The sequence below is a fragment of the Hemitrygon akajei genome, unplaced genomic scaffold, assembly GCF_048418815.1.
Source record: "Hemitrygon akajei unplaced genomic scaffold, sHemAka1.3 Scf000112, whole genome shotgun sequence".
In the NCBI taxonomy this organism is placed as follows: Eukaryota; Metazoa; Chordata; class Chondrichthyes; order Myliobatiformes; family Dasyatidae; genus Hemitrygon; species Hemitrygon akajei.
Window position 1 is genome coordinate 1,834,650 of NW_027331998.1, and position 26,037 is coordinate 1,860,686.

The 26,037-nt window shown below is 43.7% G+C and overlaps 1 protein-coding gene across 1 annotated transcript in view; it reads right to left on the minus strand.

The window, feature by feature from the left end:
- LOC140723408 (uncharacterized) overlaps nucleotides 1–26,037 on the minus strand; it is a 159,866-nt gene that overhangs the window by 124,897 nt on the left and 8,932 nt on the right. The window contains exons 6-8 of the mRNA XM_073037983.1: nucleotides 7,028–7,175; nucleotides 6,595–6,671; nucleotides 4,744–4,908 (exon numbers count right to left, since the gene is read on the minus strand). Of these exons, the coding sequence (XP_072894084.1) occupies nucleotides 4,744–4,908; nucleotides 6,595–6,671; nucleotides 7,028–7,175 (390 nt within the window). The remainder of the gene's footprint in view (nucleotides 1–4,743; nucleotides 4,909–6,594; nucleotides 6,672–7,027; nucleotides 7,176–26,037) is intronic.

The window sequence follows — 26,037 nt, forward strand, 5'->3', positions numbered from 1 at the left end:
CAACCCCATTCTCCTGCCTCCTCCCCATAACCCTCGACACCCTTACCAATCAAAAACCTATCAAACTCTGTTATAAATATACCCAACGACTTGGCCTCCACAGTGGTCTGTGACAAGTCTACAGATTCACTACCCTCTAGCTAAAGAAATCCCTCCTCATCTCTGTTCTAAAGGGGCAGCCTTCAGTTCTGAGGCCCTCTAGTTCTAGACCATTAGAATTATCCTTTCCACGTCTACTCTCTCTGGTCCTTTCAATAGGTTTCAATGAAAACCCCCTCATTCTTCTATACTCCAGCAAATACAAGCCTAGAGCCATCAAGCATTCCTCAAACATTAACCCTTTCATTCCGTGAATCATTTTCATGAACCTTCTCGATCCTCGCCAATGTCAGCACACCCTTTATGAGAAGAGGGGCTCAAAACTGTTCACAATACTCCTTGTGGTCTGACCAATGCCTTATAAAGCCTCATCATTACATCTTTGCTTTTATATTCTAATCGTCTCAAAAAGAATGCCAAGATTGCATGCCCTTCCAGACCACCAACTCAACTTACATATTAACCGTTAGGAAATCCTGAACTAGGACTCTCAAGTCTCTTTGCACCTCTGAATTATGAATTTGTGCCCTGTTTAGAAAATAGTCTACACCTTTATTGCTTTGACCAACATGCATGACCATATACTTCCCTATACTGTATTCTATCTGCACTTCTTTGCCCAGTCTCCTATTTTGAGGATATTAATTGAACATCACCATGAAAATATGGTGTTTTCAGGGTGCTGCATCGGCAAGTTTGCGGCACCAGAGGTTCATGGCAGGAAGAGTTTTTCTTCCTTCTACCGTCTGCGTGAGATGATGGGCTATCAGAGACTTAGACTTTTTTTTACCATGCCCATGGTCAGCTCTTTATCAAATTACGGTATTGCTTTGCACTGTTGTAACTATATGTTATAATTATCTGGTTTCTGTCAGTTAGTCTTGGTCTGTCTTGTGTTTCTGTGATATCATACTGGAGGAACATTGTATCATTTCATAATGCATGCATGCATTTCTAAATGACAATAAACAAGGACTGAGTGTCCTCATAGTCTAATCTAATCTAAAAAAATGAGCTGCCCATAGTCCATTTAAACAATGGCCATTATTTTTGTTTAATACTGCACCCCCCCCACCTCCCGGAAGTGCAGTACTGCCTTCACGCTACACTGGAAATAAGCCAGAATCTTGGTTCAGCTGTCTCTGAAGCTGGACCGAATTTGGAAGCATCACCTGTGGCGGCCGATCAGCACAGAGGGGGCAGCACCAAGACAAGTTGGAAGCAGTTTCAGAAGGGAGAGACTGTGGGAGCCAAGGTCACATCCCACCAGGGACCCACAGAAACTTCCAGGTGAAGTATTTGTCTAAAGACATGCACTTAATGATTTTGGGACTGGATTCTACTGCTTACAGACAAGCACAGGGGCTGGGGGATTGGGGGGTGGGGGAGGGGCGGGTGGTAGTTGATCCTGTATGATGCACAATCCACCCAATAACGAAGTTCCAAAGTCAAAGAATATGTTTGCTCTTCTATCAAGAAACCAGCAGAACAGTCTTGAAGCAATAAACTCCAATTAAACTAAAACTAGCAATATAACAAAATGAACAGTCTTAGCATATTAAATGAAGTATTCTTAAATACATGCAAGAATATTCAAAGGTATTTAAGCAATTTCAACCATTAAGTAAATTCGAGAATATTCAAGTGATTTCAAGAGAATTTAAGCAGTCCTAAGCAATCTCAAGCATACTTAAGTGATCTTAAGTGGTCAACTAAAAAGATATTCTCCCCCACCCCTGGCCCGCATGCTAGCTCTACCCAAACTAGACTGACCCAATGACAAAGCATGAATACGAAACTAAACTCTTGCAGGTATGGTCACAAGGTTCAGCTGTTGTTCCGACCAGATATCAGAATGGGGAAGACCATCAGTGGTGGGTAAATTAATGGAAAGTATTCTTAGAGATGGTATATATAATTATCTGCATAGACAGGGTCTGATTAGGAACAGTCAACATGGATTTGTACGTGGAAGGTCATGTTTGACAAATCTTACTGAATTTTTTGAAGAGGTTACGAAGAAAGTTGACGAGGGTGAAGCAGTGGATGTTGTCTATCTGGACTTCAGTAAGGCCTTTGACAAGGTTCCGCACGGAAGGTTAGTTAGGAAGGTTCAATTGTTTGGTATTAATATTGAAGTAGTAAAATGGATTCAACAGTGGCTGGATGGGAGATGCCAGAGAGTAGTGGTGGATAACTGTTTGTCAGGTTGGAGGCCGGTGGCTAGTGGTGTGCCTCAGGGATCTGTACTGGGTCCAATGTTGTCTGTCATATACATTAATGATCTGGATGATGGGGTGGTAAATCGGATTAGTAAGTATGTAGATGATACTAAGGTAGGTGGCATTGTGGATAATGAAGTAGGTTTTCAAAGCTTACAGAGAGATTTAGGCCAGTTAGAAGAGTGGGCTGAACGATGGCAGATGGAGTTTAATGCTGATAAGTGTGAGGTGCTACATTTTGGTAGGAATAATCCAAATAGGACATACATGGTAAATGGTAGGGCATTGAGGAATGCAGTAGAACAGAGTGATCTAGGAATAATGGTGCTTAGTTCCCTGGAGGTGGAATCTCATGTGGATAGGGTGGTGAATAAAGCTTTTGGTATGTTGGCCTTTATAAATCAGAGCATTGAGTATAGGAGTTGGGATGTAATGTTAAAATTGTACAAGGCATCGGTAAGGCCGAATTTGGAGTATTGTGTACAGTTCTGGTCACCGAATTATAGGAAAGATGTCAACAAAATAGAGAGAGTACAAGAGAAGATTTACTAGAATGTTACCTGGGTTTCAGCACCTAAGTTACAGGGAAAGGTTGAACAAGTTAGGTCTTTATTCTTTGGAGCGTAGAAGTTTGAGGGGGGACTTGATAGAGGTATTTAAAATTATGAGGGGGATAGATAGAGTTGACATGGATAGGCTTTTCCCATTGAGAGTAGGGGAGATTCAAACAAGAGGACGAGTTGAGAGTTAGGGGGCAAAAGTTTAAGGGAAACACGAGGGGGAATTTCTTTACTCAGAGAGTGGTAGCTGTGTGGAACGAGCTTCCAGTAGAAGTGGTAAAGGCAGGTTTGGTATTGTCATTTAAAGTAAAATTGGATAGGTACATGGAGAGGAAAGGAATGGAGGGTTATGGGTTGAGTGCGGGCCAGTGGGACTAGGTGAGAGTGAGCGTTCGGCACAGACTAGAAGGACCGAGATGGCCTGTTTCCGTGCTGTAATTGTTATATGGTTATATATGTGGTCTAAGTGACTTGGACAGTGGAATGATTGCTGGTGCCAGTCGGGGCAGTTTGAGTATCTCAGAAACTGCTGATCTCCTGTGATTTTCATGCAGATCAGTCTCTGGAGTATACAGAGAATGGTGCAAAAAACAAAAAAAAAATCCAGTGACCGGCAGATAAAGTCTCGTAATGAGACATCAGAGGAGAATGGCCAGACTGGTTCAGGCTGACAGGAAGATGGCTGTAACTCAAATAACTACACATTCCCTCTCCTCACCCTCCCATCATCTCCCCATGGTGCCCCTCCTCCTTCCCTTTCTCCTATGGTCCACTCTCCTCTCCTATCCTATCAGATTCCTTCCTCTCCAGCCTTTTACCTTTCCGAACCACCTGACTTCACCTATCACCTTTTAGACATCCTCCTTCCCTTCTCCCCACCTTTTTATTCTGGCATCTTCCCCCTTCCTTTCCAGTCCTGAAGAAGGGTCTCGGCCTGAAATGTCGACTGTTATTTCCTGACCTGCTGAGTTCCTGCAGCATTTTCTGTGTGTTGCTTTGGATTCCCAGCATCTGCAGAGATTCTCTTGCTCTTTATAAGAGCAGTGTGCAGAAGATAATCTCTGAACGCACAACACATTGAACCTCAAAGTGGATGATCTACAACAGCAGAAGACCGAGAACACTCGTCAGTGGCCACTTTATTGGGTACATATTGATATTGATTCTGATTGACTTCTTCCAATTGTGTCCTGCATTCAGTGTACACAACCCCTATGCTGCAGGAACAAAACACAGATTGGGTAACCATTGACAGAGAGCCCACGTTCAGAGAATCGGTGCCAATCTGCTGTTTTAGTTCTCCATCCCCCGTATCTCTAGCTGGGGTTTTCTGCAGTGATGCAATGAAACCCAAGGCAGAACAACACCTCATCTGAGTTTGATGCAGCCTTGCAAACTCAATAACGAATTCTAGAGCTTCAGATACCTCACATTCCCTGTCCATTCCATCAGTCCCACCTTCTCCAACTAACTCTCCTTCACCATTTCCCCACTCTGAGAAAAGGCCTTGGACTTGGAATGTGAATTGTGTCTCTTTTTCTCTCTATTGATGTTTTCCATCCTGCTGAGAGCATCTAGAAAGTTCCACTTTTGTTTTATATTTCCGGTGTCCAGAAGGTGGAGAGGGACTCTTAATGGTCAGCAGGAGACATCATGGGGTATCCCATTCCCCAGAGAACATTGACTGAAGGCAAGGAGAGGACAATGGAACCCACATTTCGTAGTGAGTCTGGGGAGGAGTGAGGTGGGTGGTGGTGGTGACAGCAGGGCAGTGACTGGAGGACACGGCCTGTGGTTTGAAACATCTCAGAATTTCCCCACATTCTCCCATAGCTTTGCATCAATTTGAAATGAAGACTTACCTGTACAGTACACATATTTACAGCAGGGTGTTGGCTTCAGCTGATACACAAAGAAACGAGTGCAGTTTTTCACCCTGATCTCCTGTTTCCAATGGCAGGTGTTTTTATCCTTGGTGAAGCAGACAGTCTTGGTCACCTCCCCCTCTCCCACGTTGGGATGGGGACCTGAAAGGAGGTGAATAAACACTGTAAAATGTACCCGGTCCAACAGTACAGTGGGGAATGTGAATCAGGACCCACTGTAAATCAGACCGGCCTCAATCAGCGGTGAGCTGCTGCCCTCATCCTTCCCACAGCAGCACCTGGTCCCTGAGACCGGCTCCTATTGAGGAGTAACACACACAAAATGCTGGAAGAAAGAAGGCCAGGGAGAATCTATGGAAAAAATGCCTATGTCTGGCCTGCTGAGTTCCTCCAGCGTTTTGTGTGTGTTGCCCCGATTTCCAGCATCTGCAGATTTTCTCTTGTTTGTCCTACTGGGACTTCCTGGGAGTCCCTGGGGTTTATTTTGGAAACACAAGCCCTTCCCCTGGTGTGACTGATAGCTGAAGACCCTTCCCTACATGAATAATGGCCGATAAAGCTCCAGCCCTGACATGATTGACAACTGGAGAAAACCCATTCCCGATTACTGCCAACTGACAAGGTCCTGCCCCTGGTGTGTCTGACAGCTGGTGAGACCCCACCCTGGTCCAAGTGAAGAATGCAAAGCCAATTCCAATTCATTGTAATATATATATATAAATCAATGTTAAGTCAAACAATTCAAAACCTGAAACTGATCAAACCACCAGAAATCACAATGCGCTTATAAAATTGTAATCAATGATGCATGTTTGAGTTAAATTGAGCCAGACAGAAGATAGGGAAATGGGTGCTATAGCCCAAGTGATTGAAGATTCCCATCTAAGCTTGTCCCATATGCCCACATTTGGCCTATATCCCTCAAAACTCTTCTTATCAATGTACTTTTTCAAGTCTCTTTTAGATGCTGTTAATATACCTGTCTTAACCACTTCTGGCAGCGTATTCCACTTACAGACTACACTCTGGGCGAAAAAATATTTCCCCCTCAGTGTAAAATTATGTCCTCTAGTCCTCAATTCCCCAACCCTGGGAAGTCAGTTTTTAAGATCACCCCTCATTCTCCTACACTCCAGCGAAATAACTCTCAGCAACTCCCCATAGCTCAGTCCGTCCAATCCCAGCAACATCCTTGTAAATCTCCTCTGCACTCGTTCCAGATGAATGGCAGGGTGACTGAAACCGAACACACTGCTCCAGCTGTGACCCAACCATCATCCCACACAACTGCAGCACAACATCCCAACCTCTGTACTCAGTACCCTGACTGACAAAGACCAGTGTGTTAAATGCCTTCTTTGCCACCTTGTCTGCCTGCGATGCCGCTTTCAGGGAACCATCTACTTGTATTTCTCGGTCCCTCTGTTCTACAGCATACCTTACCCTCACTGATCTTCCAAACATTCTACACCTTGCACTTATCAAAATTCCAGTCCCTCATCACTATCGTCCATTCTGCCTTCAACCTTCCCTGCTGAGCCTCAGAAATTTTACATCCACAATTAGCTGTTGAATAGTGGTTGTCCTAAGACTTGTACAGCTTGAGAGCCACTTCATAACTGCAATGAGTGGAGTCACTTAAATACCCCAAGGGTAATCTGGAGCACTGGGCAAACTGGGAAACTCCTGGAAACTGGCTCACTCACAGGATGCCATGAAGATCAAGGGTGGGGACCATGCTCTGAGTTATCATGGGAGGAGATCTGATTGTCAGTTTGACCCTTTCCAAAAGTAACCAAGTCCCACTCAAGTAAACTCAGACCCTACCATTCAACCAGCCTGGTTTCTTCCCGGAGCAGCGATGACCACGAACGACCGTCTCGGGTATCTTCCATGCTCCGGAACTGAAACAACAATCAGAGAATCAGTCCCTGAACTAAGGTAGTTAATTCACCCAGAGAAAGACCAGGAATTGGGGCCCATTCTGTCCTGCTCCCTTTCCCCAGTTAATAAAAGGGATCCGGGGATCCCTTTTGTTCTCCCTCACAATCTATCTTCCATTATATTCTCTCTCTCTCTGGAAGGTGGGATCCCCTATATCCATACACTACACAGCCCTGTGTAGTCACTGATGATCCTGGTCTCTGTGCATTTCCCCTTCACACATACACATTCACACTTCCCCCCCCCCCCCCCCCCCCCGCTCTCCTGTTTACATTCCACTGTGTCCAATTGCTTGGTAATTACTTCTTCGCTTTACCTGCTAAATCTGTACCATTTATCGACAAGGTTGCTGTCAAACTTCCACTGCCCACCAGTGCATTTAGTTTTGGAACAACCCGTTTTCCTCCAAGGCTGGTCCAGGACGGTGTGAGTTTGGCACGGATCACTGAGTGTGGAGTCTGCAGCTGAAAAACAGAACAATGTTTAGTGTTCAGTTCTTGTTCCCCATCCTTTTTCTCTCCTAACCACCCCTATCTGGATTAGAGGGCATGTTCTATAACGAGAGGTTGGACAAACATGGGTTGTTTTGACTCGAGCAGCAGAGGCTGAGGGGTGATCTAACAGAGATTACGAGAGACACAGAGAGAGCAGGCAGATGGTATTCTTTTCCTGAGTTTGCAATGTCGAATACCAGAGGGCATGCAGTTAAAGTGAGGGGCAAGAGTGGGGGTGCCTGGAATGCACTGTCTGGGGTGGTGGTAGAGGCAGGTACGTAATGAACTTTTAAGAGATGTTTAGGTAGACACACGAATCTGAGGGAAATGGAAGCATATGGACATTGTGTAGACAGAAGGTATTGATTTAGTTGGCCATTTGATTACCAATTTAAAAAGTTTGGTACACCACTGTGGGCCAAAGGGCCTGTTCCTGTGCTGTACTGTTCTATGTGCTACCTGCACCTCGCCCTCACCAACCAATAGTCTCCCATTTACTCAAACAGAATTGTATAACAGAATCAGTGAAGCAGTCCCTTTGACCCAAAGGTGGTGACAAATTGGCATATGGGAGGGAGACTGAAAATCTGGTTGAATGGTGCCTTAACAACATTTAGTGTCAGCAAAGGAAAGAACTGATCATCGATCAGTTTTTAGATGTTTCAAAAAGGACAGGGAGGGAGGCAAAAGAGGTGGGGGCGTGGCACTGTTGATCAGAGATAGTGTCATGGCTGAAGAAAAGCAGGAAGTCATGGAGGGATTGTCTACGGAGTCTCTGTGGGTGGAAGTTAGGAACAGGAAGGGGTCAATAATTCGACTGGATGATTTTTTTATAGTCCGCCCAACAGCAACAGGGATATCAAAGAGCAGATAGGGAAACAGATCCTGGAAAGGTGTAATAATAAGAGTTGTCGTGATGGGAGATTTTAATTTCCCAAATATCAATTGGCATCTCCCTAGAGCAAGGGGTTTAGACTGGGTGGAGTCTGTCCCTGTGGCTCAGAAGAGGAAGGCAATAGTGATAGGGGACTCTATAGTTAGGGGTTCAGACAGACGATTCTGTGGACACAGGAAAGAAACTCGGATGGTAGTTTACCTCCCAGGTGCTAGGGTCTGGGATGTTTCCGATCGTGTCCAAGATATCCTGTGGTGGGAGGGAGAACAGCCAGAGGTTGTGATACATATTGGTACCAATGACATAGGTAGGAAAAGGGAAGAGGTCCTGAAAAAAGACGACAAGGAGTTAGGAAGAAAGTTGAGAAGCAGGACCACAAAGTTAGTAATCTTGGGATTACTGCCTGTGCCATGCAACAGTGAGAATAGGAATAGGATGAAGTGGAGGATAAATGCGTGGCTGAGGGATTGGAGCAGGGGGCAGGCATTCAGATTTCTGGATCATTGGGAACTCTTTTGGGGCAGGTGTGACCTGTTCAATAAGGATGGGTTGCACTTGAATCCCAGGGGAACCAATATCCTGGCGGGAAGGTTTGCTAAGGCTACTGGGGAGAGTTTAAACTAGAATTGTTGGGGGGTGGGAACTGAAGAGACTGGGGAAGAGGAGGTTGACTCACAAACAGAGGAAGCTTGTAGACAGTGCGAGAGGGAGGATAGGCAGGTGATAGAGAAGGGACACACTCAGATCAATGGTTTGAGATGTGTCTATTTTAATGCAAGGAGTATTGTAAACAAAGCGGATGAGCTTAGAGCGTGGATCAGTACTTGGTGATATGATATGGTGGCCATTACAGAGACTTGGATGGCTCAGAGACAGGAATGGTCACTTCAAGTGCCGGGTTTTAGTTGTTTCAGAAATGATAGGGAGGGAAGCAGAAGAGGTGGGAGCATGGCGCTGTTGATCAGAGAGAGTGTCACGGCTGCAGAAAAGGTGGATGCCATGAAGGGATTGTCTACGGAGTCTCTGTGGGTGGAAGTTAGGAACAGGAAGGGGTCAATAACTTTACTGGGTGTTTTTTATAGGCTGCCCACTAGTAACAGGGATATCAAGGAGCAGATAGGGAAACAGATCCTCGAAAGGTGTAATAATACCAGAGTTGTGATGGGAGATTTTAATTTCCCAAATATCGATTAGCATTTCCATAGAGCAAGGGGTCTAGATGGGGTGGAGTTTGTTAGGTGATTTTAAATTGCAGCAAGAGGCGGAGAGGGAAGAGGTAAAAGAAGCTTGGAGAGAAGCTTTTTTTTAAAACTGATCGCGGCAAAGACTGCGCAAGCACGTGAAAGTTGGCCCGTGAGGCAGCGGGAGAATTTAAAAAGCAAGCAGAGGCTGAGTACGAGCTTCACTCCAGGTGAGGTAGGGCCAGGTAAGCTCCTTTAATTAATCTAATTAAATTAGGAGTAGGTAATGGAGGCAGCAGTTAGGGCAGTTGAGTGCAGTATGTGGGAAGTCCCTGATGACCACACCTGCAAAAGGTGCATCCAGCTGCAGCTCCTGACAAACCGTGTTAGGAAACGTGAGCTGCAGCAGGATGAACTTCGGATCATTTGGGAAGCAGAGGCAGAAATAGACAGGAGTTTCAGGGAGATAGTCACCCCTAGGAGTCAGGAGACAGGTAGTTGGGTGACTGTCAGGAGAGGGAAGGGGAGTAGACAGGAAGAGCAGAGCACCCCTGTGGCCGTTCCCATCAACAATAAGTATACCATTTTGGATACTGTTGGTGGGGACGACCTACCAGGGACAAGTTGCAGTGGTTACGTCTCTGGCACCAAGACTGGACCCTCAGCTCAGAAGGGAAGGAGGGAAAAGAGGAGTGCAGTAGTGATAGGGGATTCGATAGTTAGGGGGACAGATAGGAGGTTTTGTGGAAGAGATCGAGAATCCCGGATGGTCTGTTGCCTCCCTGGTGCCAGGGTCCACGATATTTTGGATCAAGTTCTCAGTATTCTCAAGAGGGAGGGTGAGCAGCCAGATGTTGTGGTCCATGTAGGGACCAATGACGTGGGTAGGAAGAGTGAGGAGGTCCTGAAAGGTGAGTTTAGGGAGCTAGGTGCCAAGTTAAAGGACAGGACCTCTCGGATAGCAATCTCAGGATTGCTACCAGTGCCACGTGCAGGTGTGTTTAGAAATAGTAAGATAGCGCAGATCAACACGTGGCTGAAGACATGGTGCAGGAGGGGTGTGATTGGCAACTAAATATTCCTGGATTTCGTTGCTTCAGGTGTGATAGAATCGGAGGGACAAGAGGGGGAGGTGTTGCGTTGCTTGTCAGAGAAAATATTACAACAGTGCTCTGGTAGGATAGATTAGAGGACTTGTCTAGGGAGGCTATTTGGGTGGAATTGAGGAATGGAAAAGGTGCAGTAACACTTATAGGGGTGTATTATAGACCACCTAATGGGGAGCGAGAATTGGAAGAGTAAATTTGCAAGGAGATAGCAGATATTTGTAGTAAGCACAGGGTTGTGATTGTGGGAGATTTTAATTTTCCACACATAGACTGGGAAGCCCATACTATAAAAGGGATGGATGGTTTGGAGTTTGTAAAATGTGTGCAGGATAGTTTTGTTGCAGCAATACATAGAGGTACCGACTAGAGAAGGGGCAGTGTTGGATTCTCTGTTAGGAAATGAAATAGGTCAGGTGATGGAGGTATGTGTTAGGGAGCACTTCGGGTCCAGTGATCACAATGCCATTAGTTTCAATATAATTATGGAGAAGGATTGGACTGGATCCAGGGTTGAGATTTTTGGTTGGAGAAAGGCTAACTTTGAGGAGAAGCGAATGGATTTAGAAGGAGTGGATTGGGACAATTTGTTTTATGGGAAGGATGTAATAGAGAAATGGAGGTTATTTAAAGGTGAAATTTTGAGGGTACAGAATCTTTATGTTCCTGTTAGGTTGAAAGGAAAGGTTAAAAGTTTGAGAGAGCCATGGTTTTCAAGGGATATTGGAAACTTGGTTAGGAAAAAGAGAGATATATACAATAAATATAGGCAGCATGGAGTAAATGAGGTGCTCGAGGAATATAAAGAATGGAAGAAGAATCTTAAGAAAGAAATTAGAAAAGCTAAAAGAAGATACAAGGTTGCTTTGGCAAGTAAGGTGAAAATAAATCCAAAGGGTTTCTTGAGTTATATTAATAGCAAAAGGATAGTGAGGGATAAAATTGGTCCCTTAGAGAATCAGAGCGGACAGCTATGTGTGGAGCCGGAAGAGATGGGGGAGATTTTGAACAATTTCTTTTCTTCGGTATTCACTAAGGAGGAGAATATTGAATTATGTAAGGTAAGGGAAACAAGTAGGGAAGTTATGGAAACCATGACGATTAAAGAGGAGGAAGTACTGGCGTTTTTAAGGAATATAAAAGTGGATAAATCACTGGCTCCTGACCAGATATTCCCTAGGACCTTGTGGGAGGTTAGTGTAGAAATAGCAGGGGGCTCTGACAGAAATATTTCAAATGTAATTAGAAACGGGGGTGGTGCCGGAGGATTGGCATATTTCCCATGTGGTTCCATTGTTTAAAAAGGGTTCTAAGAGTAAACCTAGCAATTATAGGCCTGTCAGTTTGACGTCAGTGGTGGGTAAATTAATGGAAATTATTCTTAGAGATGGTATATAAAATTATCTGGATAGACAGGGTCTGATTAGGAACAGTCAACATGGTTTTGTGCGTGGAAGGTCATGTTTGACAAATCTTATTAAATTTTTGGCAGAGGTTACAAGGAAAGTTGACGAGGGTAAAGCAGTGGATGTTGTCAAAATGGACTTCAGTAAGGCCTTTGGCAAGGTTCCACACGGAAGGTTAGTTAGGAAGGTTCAGTCGTTTGGTATTAATATTGAAGTAGTAAACTGGATTCAACAGTGGCTGGATGGGAGATGCCAGAGAGTAGTGGTGGATAACTGTCAGGTTGGAGGCCGATGACTAGTGGTGTGCCTCAGGGATCTGTACTGGGTCCAATGTTGTTTGTCATATACATTAATGATCTGGATGATGGGGTGGTAAATTGGATTAGTAAGTATGCAGATGATACTAAAGTAGGTGGCGTTATGGATAATGAAGTAAGTTTTCAGTTTGCAGAGAGATTTAGGCCAGTTAGAAGAGTGGGCTGAACGATGGCAAATGGAGTTTAATGCTGATAAGTGTGAGGTGCTACATTTTGGTAGGAATAATTCAAATAGGGCATATGTGGTAAATGGTAGGGCATTGAAGAATGCAGTAGAACAGAGTGATCTAGGAATAATGGTGCATTGTTCCCTGAAGGTGGAATCTCATGTGGATAGTGTGCTGAAGAAAGCTTTCGGTATGCTGGCCTTTATAAATCAGAGCATTGAGTATAGGAGTTGGGATGTAATGTTAAAATTGTACAAGGCATTGGTAAGGCCGAATTTGGAGTATTGAAGATGTTAACAAAATAGAGAGAGTACAGAGGAGATTTACTAGAATGTTACCTGGGTTTCAGCACCTAAGTTACAGGGATAAGTTGAACAAGTTAGGCCTTTATTCTTCGGAGCGTAGAAGGTTGAGGGGGGACTTGATAGAGGTATTTAAAGCTATGAGGGGGATAGATAGAGTTGATGTGGATAGGCTGTTTCCATTGAGAGTAGGGTAGGTTCAAACAAGAGAACATGAGTTGAGAGTTAGGGGGCAAAAGTTTAAGGGAACACGAGGGGGAACTTCTGTACTGAGAGAGTGGTAGCTGTGTGGAACGAGCTTCCAGTAGAAGTGGTAGAGGCAGGTTCGGTATTGTCATTTAAAGTAAAATTAGATAGGTATATGGACAGGAAGGGAATGGAGGATTATGTGCTGAGTGCAGGTCGGTGGGACTAGGTGAGAGTAAGCGTTCAGCATGGACTCGAAGGGCCGAGATGGCCTGTTTCCGTGCTGTAATTGTTATATGGTTAGGTATATGTTCAGGAAGGTTTCCTGACACAATATGTAGATAAGCTTACAAGAGGAGAGACTGTACTTGATTTGGTATTGGGAAATGAACCTGGTCAGGTGTCAAATCTCACAGTGGGAGAGCATTTTGGAGGTAGTGATCACAATTCTATCTCCTTTACAGTAGCATTGGAGAGAGGTAAATTGGAAGCTTAAATTGGGAACAGAGGTTCTCAGGGAAAAGTACAAAAGAAATGTGACAAATGTTCAGGGGATATTTCTGTGGAGTTCTGCAATGGGACGGGGAAGGTATGGTAGGGTACAGGAACTGTGGTGTACAAAGGCTGTAATAAATCTAGTCAAGAAGAAGAGAAAAGCTTACAAAAGGTTCAGAGAGATAGGTAATGTTAGAGATCTAGAAGATTATAAGGCTAATAGGAAGGAGCTTAAGAAGGAAATTAAAAGAGCCAGAAGGGGCCATGAGAAGGCCTTGGCAGGCAGAATTAAAGAAAACACCAAGGCATTCTAAAAGTATGTGAAGAGCAAGAGGATAAGAACTGAAAGAATAGGACCTATCAAGTGTGACAGTGGGAAAGTGTGTATGGAACTGGAGGAAATAGCAGAAACTTTACTTCTGTATTCACTATGGAAAAGGATCTTGGTGATTGTAGTGCAGACTTGCAGCAGACCGAAAAGCTTGAGCATGTAGATATTAAGAAAGAGGATGTGCTGGAGCTTTCTGGTGATGATCTTTGCATCATCAATGAGGTTCCAGAGGATTGGAGGGCTACAGATGTTGTTCCTTTATTCAAGAAAGGGAGTAGAGATAGCCCAGGAAATTAGAGACAAGTGACTCTCACTTCAGTGGTTGGTAAGTTGATGGAGAAGATCCTGAGAGGCAGGATTTATGAACATTTGGAGACGTGCCTTACGTCTGATTGAATTTTTTGATGATTTGACTAAACACATTGATGAAGGAAGAGCAGTAGATGTAGTGTATATGAATTTCAGCAAGGCATTTAATAAGGTACCCCATGCAAGGCTTATTGAGAAAGTAAGGAGGTGTGAGATCCAAGGGGACATTGCTTTGTGGATCCAGAACTGGCTTGCCCGCAGAAGGTAAAGAGTGGTTGTAGACAGGTCATATTCTGTATGGAGGTCAGTGACCAGTGGTGTGCCTCAGGGATCTGTTTTGGGACCCTTACTCTTTGTGATTTTTATAAATGACATGGATGAGGAAGTGGAGGGATGGGTAAGTTTGCTGATGACACAAAGGTTGGTGGCGTTGTGGATAGTGTGGAGGGCTGTCAGAGGTTACAGGGGGACATTGATAAGATGCAAAACTGGGCTGAGAAGTAGCAAATGGAGTTCAACCAGATAAGTGTGAAGTGGTTCATTTTGATAGCTCAAATATGATGGCAGAATATAGTATTAATGGTAAGACTCTTGGCAGTGTGGAGAATCAGCGGGATCTTGGGGTCCGAGTCCATAGAACGCTCAAAGCAGCTGCACAGATTGATGCTGTGGTTAGGAAGGCATATGGTGTATTGCCCTTCATTAATCGTGGAATTGAATTTAGAAGCCAAAAGGTAATGTTGTAGCCATATAGGACCCTGGTCAGAACCCACTTGAGTACAGGCAGTCCCCGGGTTACGTACGAGTTACGTTCCTGAGTCCGTCTTTAAGTCGGATTTGTACGCAAGTCGGAACAGGTACATCGGTATTATTTAGCGTCAGTTCGTCAAATATTTGTCTTAGTATATAGGATATATTTTACCTTTCTATGCATATAAAACACTTAAGAAACGTATGTATTCCAATAATTAAACCACTGCGCTGCTTAGTAATAATTGTATCTTTCATCGGGGCAGGGCCTTTCACATGCTCCGTTATTCTCACTTTATCCGTTATCCTTTAAAATTGTTCCGATCGTTGACTGACTGTAGCCTAACGCTTTTCCAATGACCGATGGCGTTTCACCTCTTTCCAAATGCTTTATTATTTCCACTTTACTTTCAATCGCAATCGCTTCCCGTCAATGGAACAGAAACACTGCGGGCGGCGGGTCCTGAGCTCCGCCAGCTCCCGAGGTCCACTGGGTCCTAAGGACCACCGCACTGAGACAGGCTGATTGGGACAAGTGGGGGCTGTGCTGGGTTTAGGTATTTGATCCTCCACAATATTTCGCGTGGGAATTTAAACTGGAGGTGGCTGTGTTTTTTTTATGAGGTCGAGGTGCGAGCTCAGTATCAACCCGGCACGGATGGTACGTGAGTCACTGGATCGACATCAACCCAGCACGGGAGCGGTCTGTCACTGGATCGAACTTGGGAACCCCGGCACTGATCTCACAGCGCCACCAGCTGACCGAAACCGGGGGGTGGGTTCAGGGTGAATCTTACTAAGAAAAGTTTAAGCCAAATACAAAGTTAAACACTGAACACAGTGTCAAAGGCAATGACTTAAAATGGCGGACAGCGTCGCGATCTGACTTAAAGTGGCGGACGGCGTTCTCCTTCCTTGGTTCGTAAGTATGAGTTGTCTGTAAGTCGGACGTTCGTAACTCGGAGACTACCTGTACTGTGCTCAGTTCTGGTCACCTCACTACAGGAAGTATGTGGAAGCCATAGAAAGGGTGCAGAGGAGATTTACAGGGATGTTGCCTGGATTGGGAAGCATGCCTTATGAAAACAGGTCGTGTGAACTCAGCCTTTTCTTCTTGGAGCGACGGAGGATGAGAGGTGACCTGATACTAGGTGAGTGTAAGCGTCGACACGGACTAGAAGGGCTGAGATGGCCTGCTTCCGTGTTGTAATTGTTATATGATAGAGGTGTGTAAGATGATGAGAGGCATTGATCGTGTGGATAGTCAGAGGCTTTTTCCCAGGGCTGAAATGGTTGCCACAAGAGGACACAGATTTAAGGTGCTGGGGACTAGGTACAGAGGTGCTGTCAGGGGTAAGTTTTTTTACTCAGAGAGTGGTAAGTGCATGGAATGGACTGCCTGCAATGGTAGTGGAAGCGGATACGATAGGGTCTTTCAAGAGACTTTTGGATAGGTACATGGAGCTTAGAAAAATAGTGGGCTATGGGGAAGTCTAGTAATTTCTAGGGTAGGGACATGTTCGGCACAACTTTGTGGGCCAAAGGGCCTGTATTGTACTATAGGTTTTCTATGTTTCTATGACTACAGGAGGAAGGAGCTAGAGGTCCATGAGTCAGTCCTCATTAGGGGATCAGAGGTGGAGATGGTCATTAACATAAATTGCCTTACATGTCTTGGGACCAGCATGTCAGTGGCATCACAAAGGCGGCACAACGGAGCCTCTGCTTTCTTAGAGGACTGCGTAGATTTGACACATTAACTAAAACTTTGACGAAAGTCTTTTGAACAGTGGAGACTACCCAGATTGATTGCAACATGGCTTGGTATGGAAACCCCAATGCCGAGGAATGAAAAAGTCTACAAAAGTAGTAGATACAGCCCAGTCCATCACAGAAAGAGCCCTCCTTATCATTAGCACTTCCACAAGGAGCAATGACACAAGAAAGCAGTATCCATCATCAAGGATCCCCTGCATACAGGGCCTGCAAAATGACAGATGGGATTTAACGTAGACAAGTGTGAGGTGTCAACACTTTGGGAGGACAAACCAGGTTAGTTCCTACACAGTGAATGGTAGGGCACTGAGGAATGCAGTAGGAAAGAGGGATCTGAGAATACAGATCCATAATTCCCTGAAAGTGGCAATCCAGGTAGAGAGGTTTTGGCACATTGACCTTCATAAATCAAAGTATTACAATCTTATGTTTGAGTTTTTAAGATGACAGTGAGCCCCAGTTTGGAATATTATATGCAGTACCGTCACCCACCTACAGGAAAGATATCAATGACCGAAAGAGTAGAGAGGAAACTTACAAGGATGTTGCTGGGACTGGACATCCCTGAGATAACTGAAAAGGTTGCAGAGGTTACTACTTTACTCTCTTCAGCATAGGATAATGAGGGGAGATTTGATAGTTACACAAAATTAAGAGTATAGTAAGGGTAAATACAAGCAAGCTAAGGGTGAAAAGTGAAATGTTCAAGGGGAACGTAAGGGGGAACTTCTTCACTCAGAGGGTGGTGAGAGTGTGGAATGAACTGCGAGCAGAGGCAGTGGATGCAGATTTGACTTGAACACAAAAGAAATTTGGATAGGTACATGGATGGAGTTGTGGAAGACTATAGTTCCAATGGTATTCAGCAGAACAATAGTTCGGAATGGACTAGATGGTTCAAAGATCATGTTTCTGTACTGTAGTGCTCTATGACCCCATGACTACAAGATGACTAAATATTGAGGGACCCCCCACCATCCAAGTCATGTTCTCTACTCACTGCAGGTGGTAGGAGGGGGTGAGAGAGGATTCAGAAGTGATTGTTGGACTGAAGAGGGTTCTAAGATAGATCGCTGCTGCTATTTGAAACTGTTTTAGCACCAGGTTCAGGAACCATCATTACCCTTCAAGTATCAGGCTCCAGAACTGGCATGAATGAACTCAACTTGAGCTGATATCACAAACCAAAGGACTCACTTGCAGGGACTCTAGACCTCACGCCTTAGTATTATCTATAAGCAGCAGCCTCTCCAGACTCTGGATTGGGGATTGCCAAACATTACGTGGATTTTCTGGTGTAGTCTGTTTTGTCATGTGCTTTTGTGATATCATTCTGGAGGAACGTTGTCTCATTTTTTAACTGCATTGCAGTTGTGGTTTCTAAATGGCAATAAACTGAATCTGAATCTATCTGTCATTGTATTTCCACACTTTGTCTCAGTTGCACGTCGGTTGTTTGTTATCTTTGTTCGTGTATAATTTTTCATTGATTACATCTGACATTTTCTCTTCAGCATAAAGAGGAGAAGGTTGGGGTGGGGTGTGGTGAGAAAGAATTCAGAAGTGATTATTGGACTGAAGAGGGTTCCAAGATGAATCAGAATCAGGTTTAATATCACCGGCATATGTTATGAAATTTGTTGTTCTGCAGTTGCAGTATGGATGCAATACATAAAAAATACAAATGGGAATATACATGCACCCATAGATTAAATTAAATAAGTAGTGGAAAAATAAGAGACAAAAAGAAGTGAGGTAGTGTTTATGTGTTGGCTCATGGACCATTCAGAAATCTGATGGCGGAGGGGAAGAAGTGGCTCTTAAAAGTTCAAAGTACAATCTATTATCAGAGTACATACACGACACCACATACAACCATGGGATTATTTTTCTGTGGTTGTACTCAGCAAATCTATAGAACAGTAACTATAATCAAGATCAATGGACAACAAACTGTACAAATGTAAATATAAATAAATAACAATGAATAACAAGCTAAGTCCTAAGAGTGAGACCATCAGTTGTGGGAACACCAAAAGTAGAATGAGTGTAACTATCCCCCTTTATTCAGGAGCCTGATCGTTGAGGGGTAGTAACTGTTCTTGAACCTGGAGGTGCACGTCCTGAGGCCCTTGTACCTCCTACCTGATGGCAGCAGTGGGAGAAGAGAATGGCCTTGGTGGTGAGCATCTTTGATGATGGATTCTGTTTTCGACAACAACACAGAGTGTGTGTCTTCAGGCTCCTGAACCTCCTCTCCGATGGTGGTAATAGGAAGGGAACATCCTTAATGATGGATGCTGCCTTTTTGAGACATTGCCTTCTGAAGGTGTTCTCAATGCTGGGGAGGCTAGGGCCCATGGTGGAGCTGACTGAGTTTACAGATGTCTACAACTTTTGGCTGATCCTCCATACCAGATGGTGATGCATCCTGTTAGAATGTTCTCCACTGTACATCTGTCAAAATTTGTTCAAGTGTGTGGTGATATACCAATTCTCCTTTGATGACAGGCAAGTGGTGCCTGATAGGTGAGGTGGGTCGGGATGGAGTTTGAATGAGATACAGAAAGGGAAAGGGAGAAAAGGGAAGAACAAAAAAAGAGGGAGCAAGACGGAGGTGGGGGAAAGGGAGTGTGAAGATAGAAGGCAGCTGCTGGAGGGAGATTAGTAGTGCTAAATTGTGATATGTATGTACACTGTTAATGTTAGGACCCTTGACAATATTGATGTATGGAGGGACTTTGGGGTCCATGTCCATTGCTCCTTGAAAGTGGCTGCACAAGTAATTTAGTGGTAAAGAAGACATACAGCATGTTGGCCTTTATTTCTTGACCACTGATCTCAAGAGTCAGGAAGTTATATTGCAGCTTCATAAATTCGGAGTATTGCTTTCAGTCGCAGCTCTCCACTACAGGAAGGATGTCGAGGCTTCAGAGAGGGTACAGATGATGTTTACTGGGATGATGCCTGAATTAGAAGGGATGAGCTTTAAGGAAAGTTTGAACAATCTTGGATTGCTTTGTGCAGAGCAGTGGAGGCTGCAGGAAGTACTGGCAGAAATTTAGAAGATTATGAGAGGCAGAGGTCGACAGCTGGTATCTTGTTTTCAGAGTTGAAACGTCCGATACTAAACAGCATGTATTTAAGGTGAGAGACGGCAAGTTCAAAAGAAATTTGTGGAGCAAATTTATTTAGTTAGTTTTACACACAGACAGTGATCGCCAGCTGAAAATGACCATTATGGGTGGTAGTAGGGGCAAATACAATCGATGCATTTAAGAGGTTCTTATATAGGCACATGCATTTATTTAATTTCTAGTTCAATTAGTTTAGCATATCATGGGCTGATGGCCCATTCTTATGCTCTACCGTTCAATATTCAGGTTTTAACTAATTTGGCAGGGGGATGGGAACTGGACTGATAGGGCTGAGGAAGGGGAAAACAGAAATAAATCAAAGACATTGGGCAATAGAGATGATAGAAAGGACAGGCAGGAGATGAGGCATAATCATAGCAAGTGGGGTGAGTTACAGGGCTATAGACGCGTGATGCAGTTAAAACAGAGAGCAACAAATACTGGACTGAGAGTATTGTATTTGAATGCATGCAGCATAAGAAATAAAATGGACTATTTTGAAATTCAGCTACAGATTGGCAAGTATGATGTTGTGGCCATCTCTGAAACTTGGCTAAAGGATGGCTGCCATTGGGGGCTGAACATCCATGGATATACGGTGTATCGGAAAGATAGGTTAGTGGGCAGAGGGGGTGGTGTTGCCCTGTGCATAAGAAATAATATTAAATCATTTGAAAGGTATGATATAGGATCGGAAGGTGTAGAGTCTCTATGGGTTGTTAAGAAATGGCAAAAGTAAAAGGACCCTAATGGCAGTTGTATACAGGCCTCCAAACAGCTACTGGGATGTTGATTACAAATTACAGCAGGAGATAGAAAAGACTTGTCAGAAGGGCAATGTCATGATAATTGTTGATTTTACCATGAAAGTGGAATGGAAAAACAAACCACTACTGGACCTCAAGAGAGAGAATTTGTAGAACGTCTAAGGGATGGCTTTTTAGAACAGCTTGTTATTGAGCCCACTAGGGGATCAGCTGTGCTGGATTGGGTGTTGTGCAATGATCCGGAGATAATTAGAGAGCTTAAGGTTAAGGAACCCTCAGGGAAATGTGACTCAATATGGTCGCGTTCACTTTGAAATTTGAGAAGGAGAAACTAAATTCCAATGTGTTGGTATCTCAGTGGAATAAAGGAGATTACAATGGCATGAGAGAGGAACTGGCCAAAATAGACTGGAAAGGGACACCAGCAGGAAGGATAGCAGAGCAGCAATGGCTGGAGTTTCTGCAAAAAATGAGGGAAGTGCAAGACGGATATATTCCAAATAAGAAGAAATTTTCGAATGGAGGAAGGACACTACCGTGGCTGACAAGTGAAGTCAGACCCAAAGTAAAAGCAAAAAAAAAGGGGCATACAAGGAAGCCAAAGCTAGTGGGAAGATAGAGGATTGGGAAGTTTTTAAAAACTTGCAGAAGGTAACTGAGAAGGTCATTAGAAAGGAAAAGATGAATTATGAAAGGAAGCTGGTGACTAATATCAAAGAAGATACTAAAAGCTTTTTTAAGTACATAAAGGGTAAAAGAGAGTTGAGGGTAGATATAGGACCAATAGAAAATGACACTAGAAATATTGTAATGAGAGACGCGGAGATGGCAAAGGAACTGAATGCATATTTTGCATCAGCCTTCACAGTGGAAGACCATCTGCAGTATACCAGACAAGAGAGTCAGGGAAGTGAAGTATGTGCAGTGAAAATTACGACTGAGAAGGTGCTCAGGAAGCTTAATGGTCTGAGGGTGGATAAATCTCCTGGATCTGATGGAATACACTCACGGGTTCTGGAGAGATTACAGAGGCAATAACAATGATCTTTCAAGAATCCAAAGAATCTGGCATTGTACTGGATGACTGGAAAATTGCAGATGTTGGAGGCTATCTAGATGGAACATGAGTTGTTGCTCCCCCACCGTAAGCATGGCCTCATTGACAAAGTTTTAAGGGAACTGGAGGTTTCTCAGATTCCTGTAAATAATGGATCAGCTTACAGAGAGGAGATGCAGCAGCTAACGGACTGCTGCAGAGCCAACAACCTGTCTCTGAATGTGAACAAAGCAAAAGAGATGGTTGTTGACTTCAGGAGGGCATGGAGCGACCACTCCCTGCTGAACATCGACGACTCCACAGTAGAGATTGTTAAGAGCACCAAGTTTATTGGTGTTCACCTGGTGGAGAATCTCACCTGGCCCCTCAAAACCAGCTCCATTGCAAAGAAAGCCCAGCAGCATCTCCACTTTCTGCGAAGGCTGAGGAAAGTCCATCTCCCACCCCCACCCCCCCCATCCTTATCACAATCTACAGAGGTTGTATTGAGAGCATCCTGAGCAGCTGCATCACTGCCTGGTTCGGAAATTGCACCGTCTCAGATCGCAAGACCCTGCAGCAGATAGTGAGGTCAGCTGAGAAGATCATCAGGGTCTCTCTTTCCGCCATATAACCACATAACAATTACAGCACGGAAACAGGCCATCTCGACCCTTCTAGTCTGTGCCGAATGCTTACTCTCACCTAGTCCCACTAACCCGCACTCAGCCCATAACCTTCCATTCCTTTCCTATCCATACACCTATCCAATTTTACTTTGAATGACAATACCGAACCTGCCTCTATCAGTTCTACTGGAAGCTCGTTCCACACAGCTACCACTCTCTGAGTAAAGAAGTTCCCCCTCGTGTTACCCTTAAACTTTTGCCCCCTAACTCTCAACTCATGTCCTCTTGTGTGAATCTCCCCTACTCTCAATGGAAAAAGCCTATCCACGTCAACTCTATCTATCCCCCTCATAATTTTAAATACCTCTATCAAGTCCCCCCCAACCTTCTACGCTCCAAAGAATAAAGACCTAACTTGTTCAATCTTTCCTTGTAACTTAGGTGCTGAAACCCAGGTAACATTCTAGTAAATCTTCTCTGTACTCTCTCTATTTTGTTGACATCTTTCCTATAATTTGGTGACCAGAACTGTACACAATACTCCAAATTCAGCCTTACCAATGCCTTGTACAATTTTAACATTACATCCCAACTCCTATACTCAATGCTCTGATTTATAAAGGCCAGCATACCAAAAGCTTTCTTCACCACCCTATCTGCGTGAGATTCCACCTTCAGGGAACTATGCACCATTATTCCTAGATCACTCTGTTCTACTGCATTCTTCAATGCCCTACCATTTACCATGTATGTCCTATTTGGATTATTCCTACCAAAATGTAGCACCTCACACTTATCTGCATTAAACTCCATCTGCCATCGTTCAGCCCACTCTTCTAACTGGCCTAAATCCCTCTGCAAACTTTGAAAACCTACTTCATTATCCACAACGCCACCTGCGTTTCATCTGCATACTTACTAGTCCAATTTACCACCCCATCATCCAGATCATTAATGTATATGACAAACAACAGTGGACCCAGTACAGATCCCTGAGGCACACCACTAGTCACCAGCCTCCAACCTGACAAACAGTTATCCACCACTACTCTCTGGCATCTCCCATCCAGCCACTGTTGAATCCATTTTACTACTTCAATATTAATACCTAAAGATTGAACTTTCCTAACTAACCTTCCATGCGGAACCTCGTCAAAGGCCTTTCTGAAGTCCATATAGACAACATCCACTGCTTTACCCTCATCAACTTTCCTAGTAACCTCTTCAAAAAATTCAATGATTTGTCAAACATGATCTTCCACATACAAATCCATGCTGACTGTTCCTAATCAGACCCTGTCTATGCAGATAATTATATATACCATCTCTAAGAATACTTTCCATTAATTTACCCACCACTGACGTCAAACTGGCAGGCCTATAATTGCTAGGTTTACTCTTAGAACCCTTTTTAAACAATGGAACCACGTGAGCCATACGCCAATCCTCTGGCACCATCCCCGTTTCTAACGACATTTGAAATATTTTTGTCAGAGCCCCTGCTATTTCTACACTAACTTCCCTCAAGGTCCGAGGGAATATCCGGTCAGGACCCGGAGATTTATCCACTTTTATATTCCTTAAAAGAGCCAGTACTTCCTCCTCTTTAATTGTCATAGTTTCCATAACTAACTGACTTGTTTTCCTTACCTTATACAATTCAATATCCTTCTCTTTAATGAATACCGAAGAAAAGAAATTGTTCAAAATCTCCCCCATCTCTTTCGGCTCCACACATAGCTGTCCACTCTGTTTCTCTAAAGGACCAATTTTATCCCTCACTATCCTTTTGCTATTAATATAACTGTAGAAACCCTTTGGATGTATTTTCACCTTACTTGCCAAAGCAACCTCTTATCTTCTTCTAGCTTTTCTAATTTCTTTCTTAAGATTCTTCTTACATTCTTTATATTCCTCAAGCACCTCATTTACTCCATGCTGCCTATATTTATTGTAGATATCTCTCTTTTTCCTAACCAAGTTTCCAATATCCCTTGAAAACCATGGCTCTCTCAAACTTTTAACCTTTCCTTTCAACCTAACAGGAACATAAAGATTCTGTAGCCTCAAATTTTCACCTTTAAATGACCTCCATTCTCCATTACATCCTTCCCATAAAACAAATTGTCCCAATCCACTCCTTCTAAATCCTTTTGCATTTCCTCAAAGTTAGCCTTTCTCCAATCAAAAATCTCAACCCTGGGTCCATCACGGACATTTACACTACACGCTGCATCCACAAAGCAACAGCATTATGAAGGACCCCACGCACCCCTCATACAATCTCTTCTCCCTCCTGCCATCTGGGAAAAGGCACCAAAGCATTTGGGCTCTCACGACCAGACTATGTAACAGTTTTTCCCCCCAAACTATCAGACTCCTCAATACCCAGAGCCTGGACTGACACCTTACTGCCCTATTGTCCTGTTTATTATTTATTGTAATGCCTGCACTGTTTTGTGCACTTTATGCAGTCCCGGGTAGGTCTGTAGTCTAGTGCAGTTTTTTTTTCTCTGTGTTGTTTTTTTACATAGCTCAGTCTAGTTTTTGTACTGTGTCATGTAACACCATTGTCCTGAAAAAGACGTTGTCTCATTTTTGCTATGTACTGTACCAGCAGTTATGGTCGAAATGACAAAAAAAGTGGCTTGGCTTGACTTGAAGGTTGAATACTGACTATACCTGTGTATTCTGGTCTGAGCAGCTGCTTTTTTTTGAGTGAGATAAGGACTAAGAGCTCACACACCAGGAAGTCTGACTTTTCACACCTTTTTGGTTTCGACACAAGGTGGAGATAAGGCAGGGCATTCCTTACATTCCTTTCCTAACTTCAGTAGAGTCTCCTATCTAAATTTATTAAATTCTGCTCGATTTGAGCAGCTGGATTAACCTTTGATCTGACTGTTCTTTTGTACTGAGATGTTAAAGGATCAATCTGTCCTGCTAACATGTAAATGCTGAGTTACCAGACAAGGACATGCAGGATGTGAGAATTAATTATACTCTGTTCTCTGTCTACCTCTGCCTGATGTGATTAAGTATTCTTTGTCAAGTACATTTACCTCCGTTTTAGGTGATTGTGGCCTTTGTCTCGGACTGTCATTGTTGCTAGGCTTTCCTGACAAAGATACTATATAAAAAACTCTGTATCTGTGCTTCGAGAGAGAGAGAGACTTCCATGTCTGAGTCTCTGTGAGGCAGAAGGAAGGCTCTCTCTCGTAGCTTGCTACTAATAAAGGTGGAAAAGAATCAACTGTAGTACTTGTTTCATTACATCACCATTAACATCATTATTGTGTCAAAAGAGGAGGCCAAGGACCAACATTTCAGAAATGGAATGGGGACAGGAATTAAAATGGTTGGCCACTGGGAAACACTGCTTTTGGTGGATGGAGTCTGAGTGGTCGACAATGCGGTCCCCAATTTACATTTGTTCTTACCAGTGTAGAGTTGGCCACATCAGGTAGCCTCCAAACTGATGGCACAAACATTGACCCCTCCCTCTGGCAATTCTGTTTTCTTACTTTCCCCCGGTGCTCCTCACCCTCAATGTTCCACCCACCCACTACCAGACTACCCCCCCCATGTTAAACCCACTCTCCCCACCTGCTTTCTTCCAAACCTCAGAAAATACAGGCCCAGAAGCTATCAAACACTCCTCATAGATGGGTGGGGTCACTCACATGTGCCACCATAGCGCCAGCTAGCTTTTCTCTATGCACCAAAGACACAGTGAGAGCAACGCTGTAAGTCATTAGATAATCGATATGTTGAGTTAAAATGTTAACGCCGATTCTGTTAAAAGTAACGACGGTCGATAAGGTTTATGTTTTCGTCAGTTAGAGAGTCGGGATAGTTTGTATTGAAGTGTATCTAAAGCAGTCAATGGAGCAGCTGGATTCTGACTGTATGCTGCACTTTAATGTAATGTAGTTATTGTAGTTTTACCTTTGCAAGTATTCACAATGTAAATGTGATATTTAGAAGGAAACAAACACTGTACCAATCTTGTATTGTTTTTCAACAGTTTTCACCATACGTT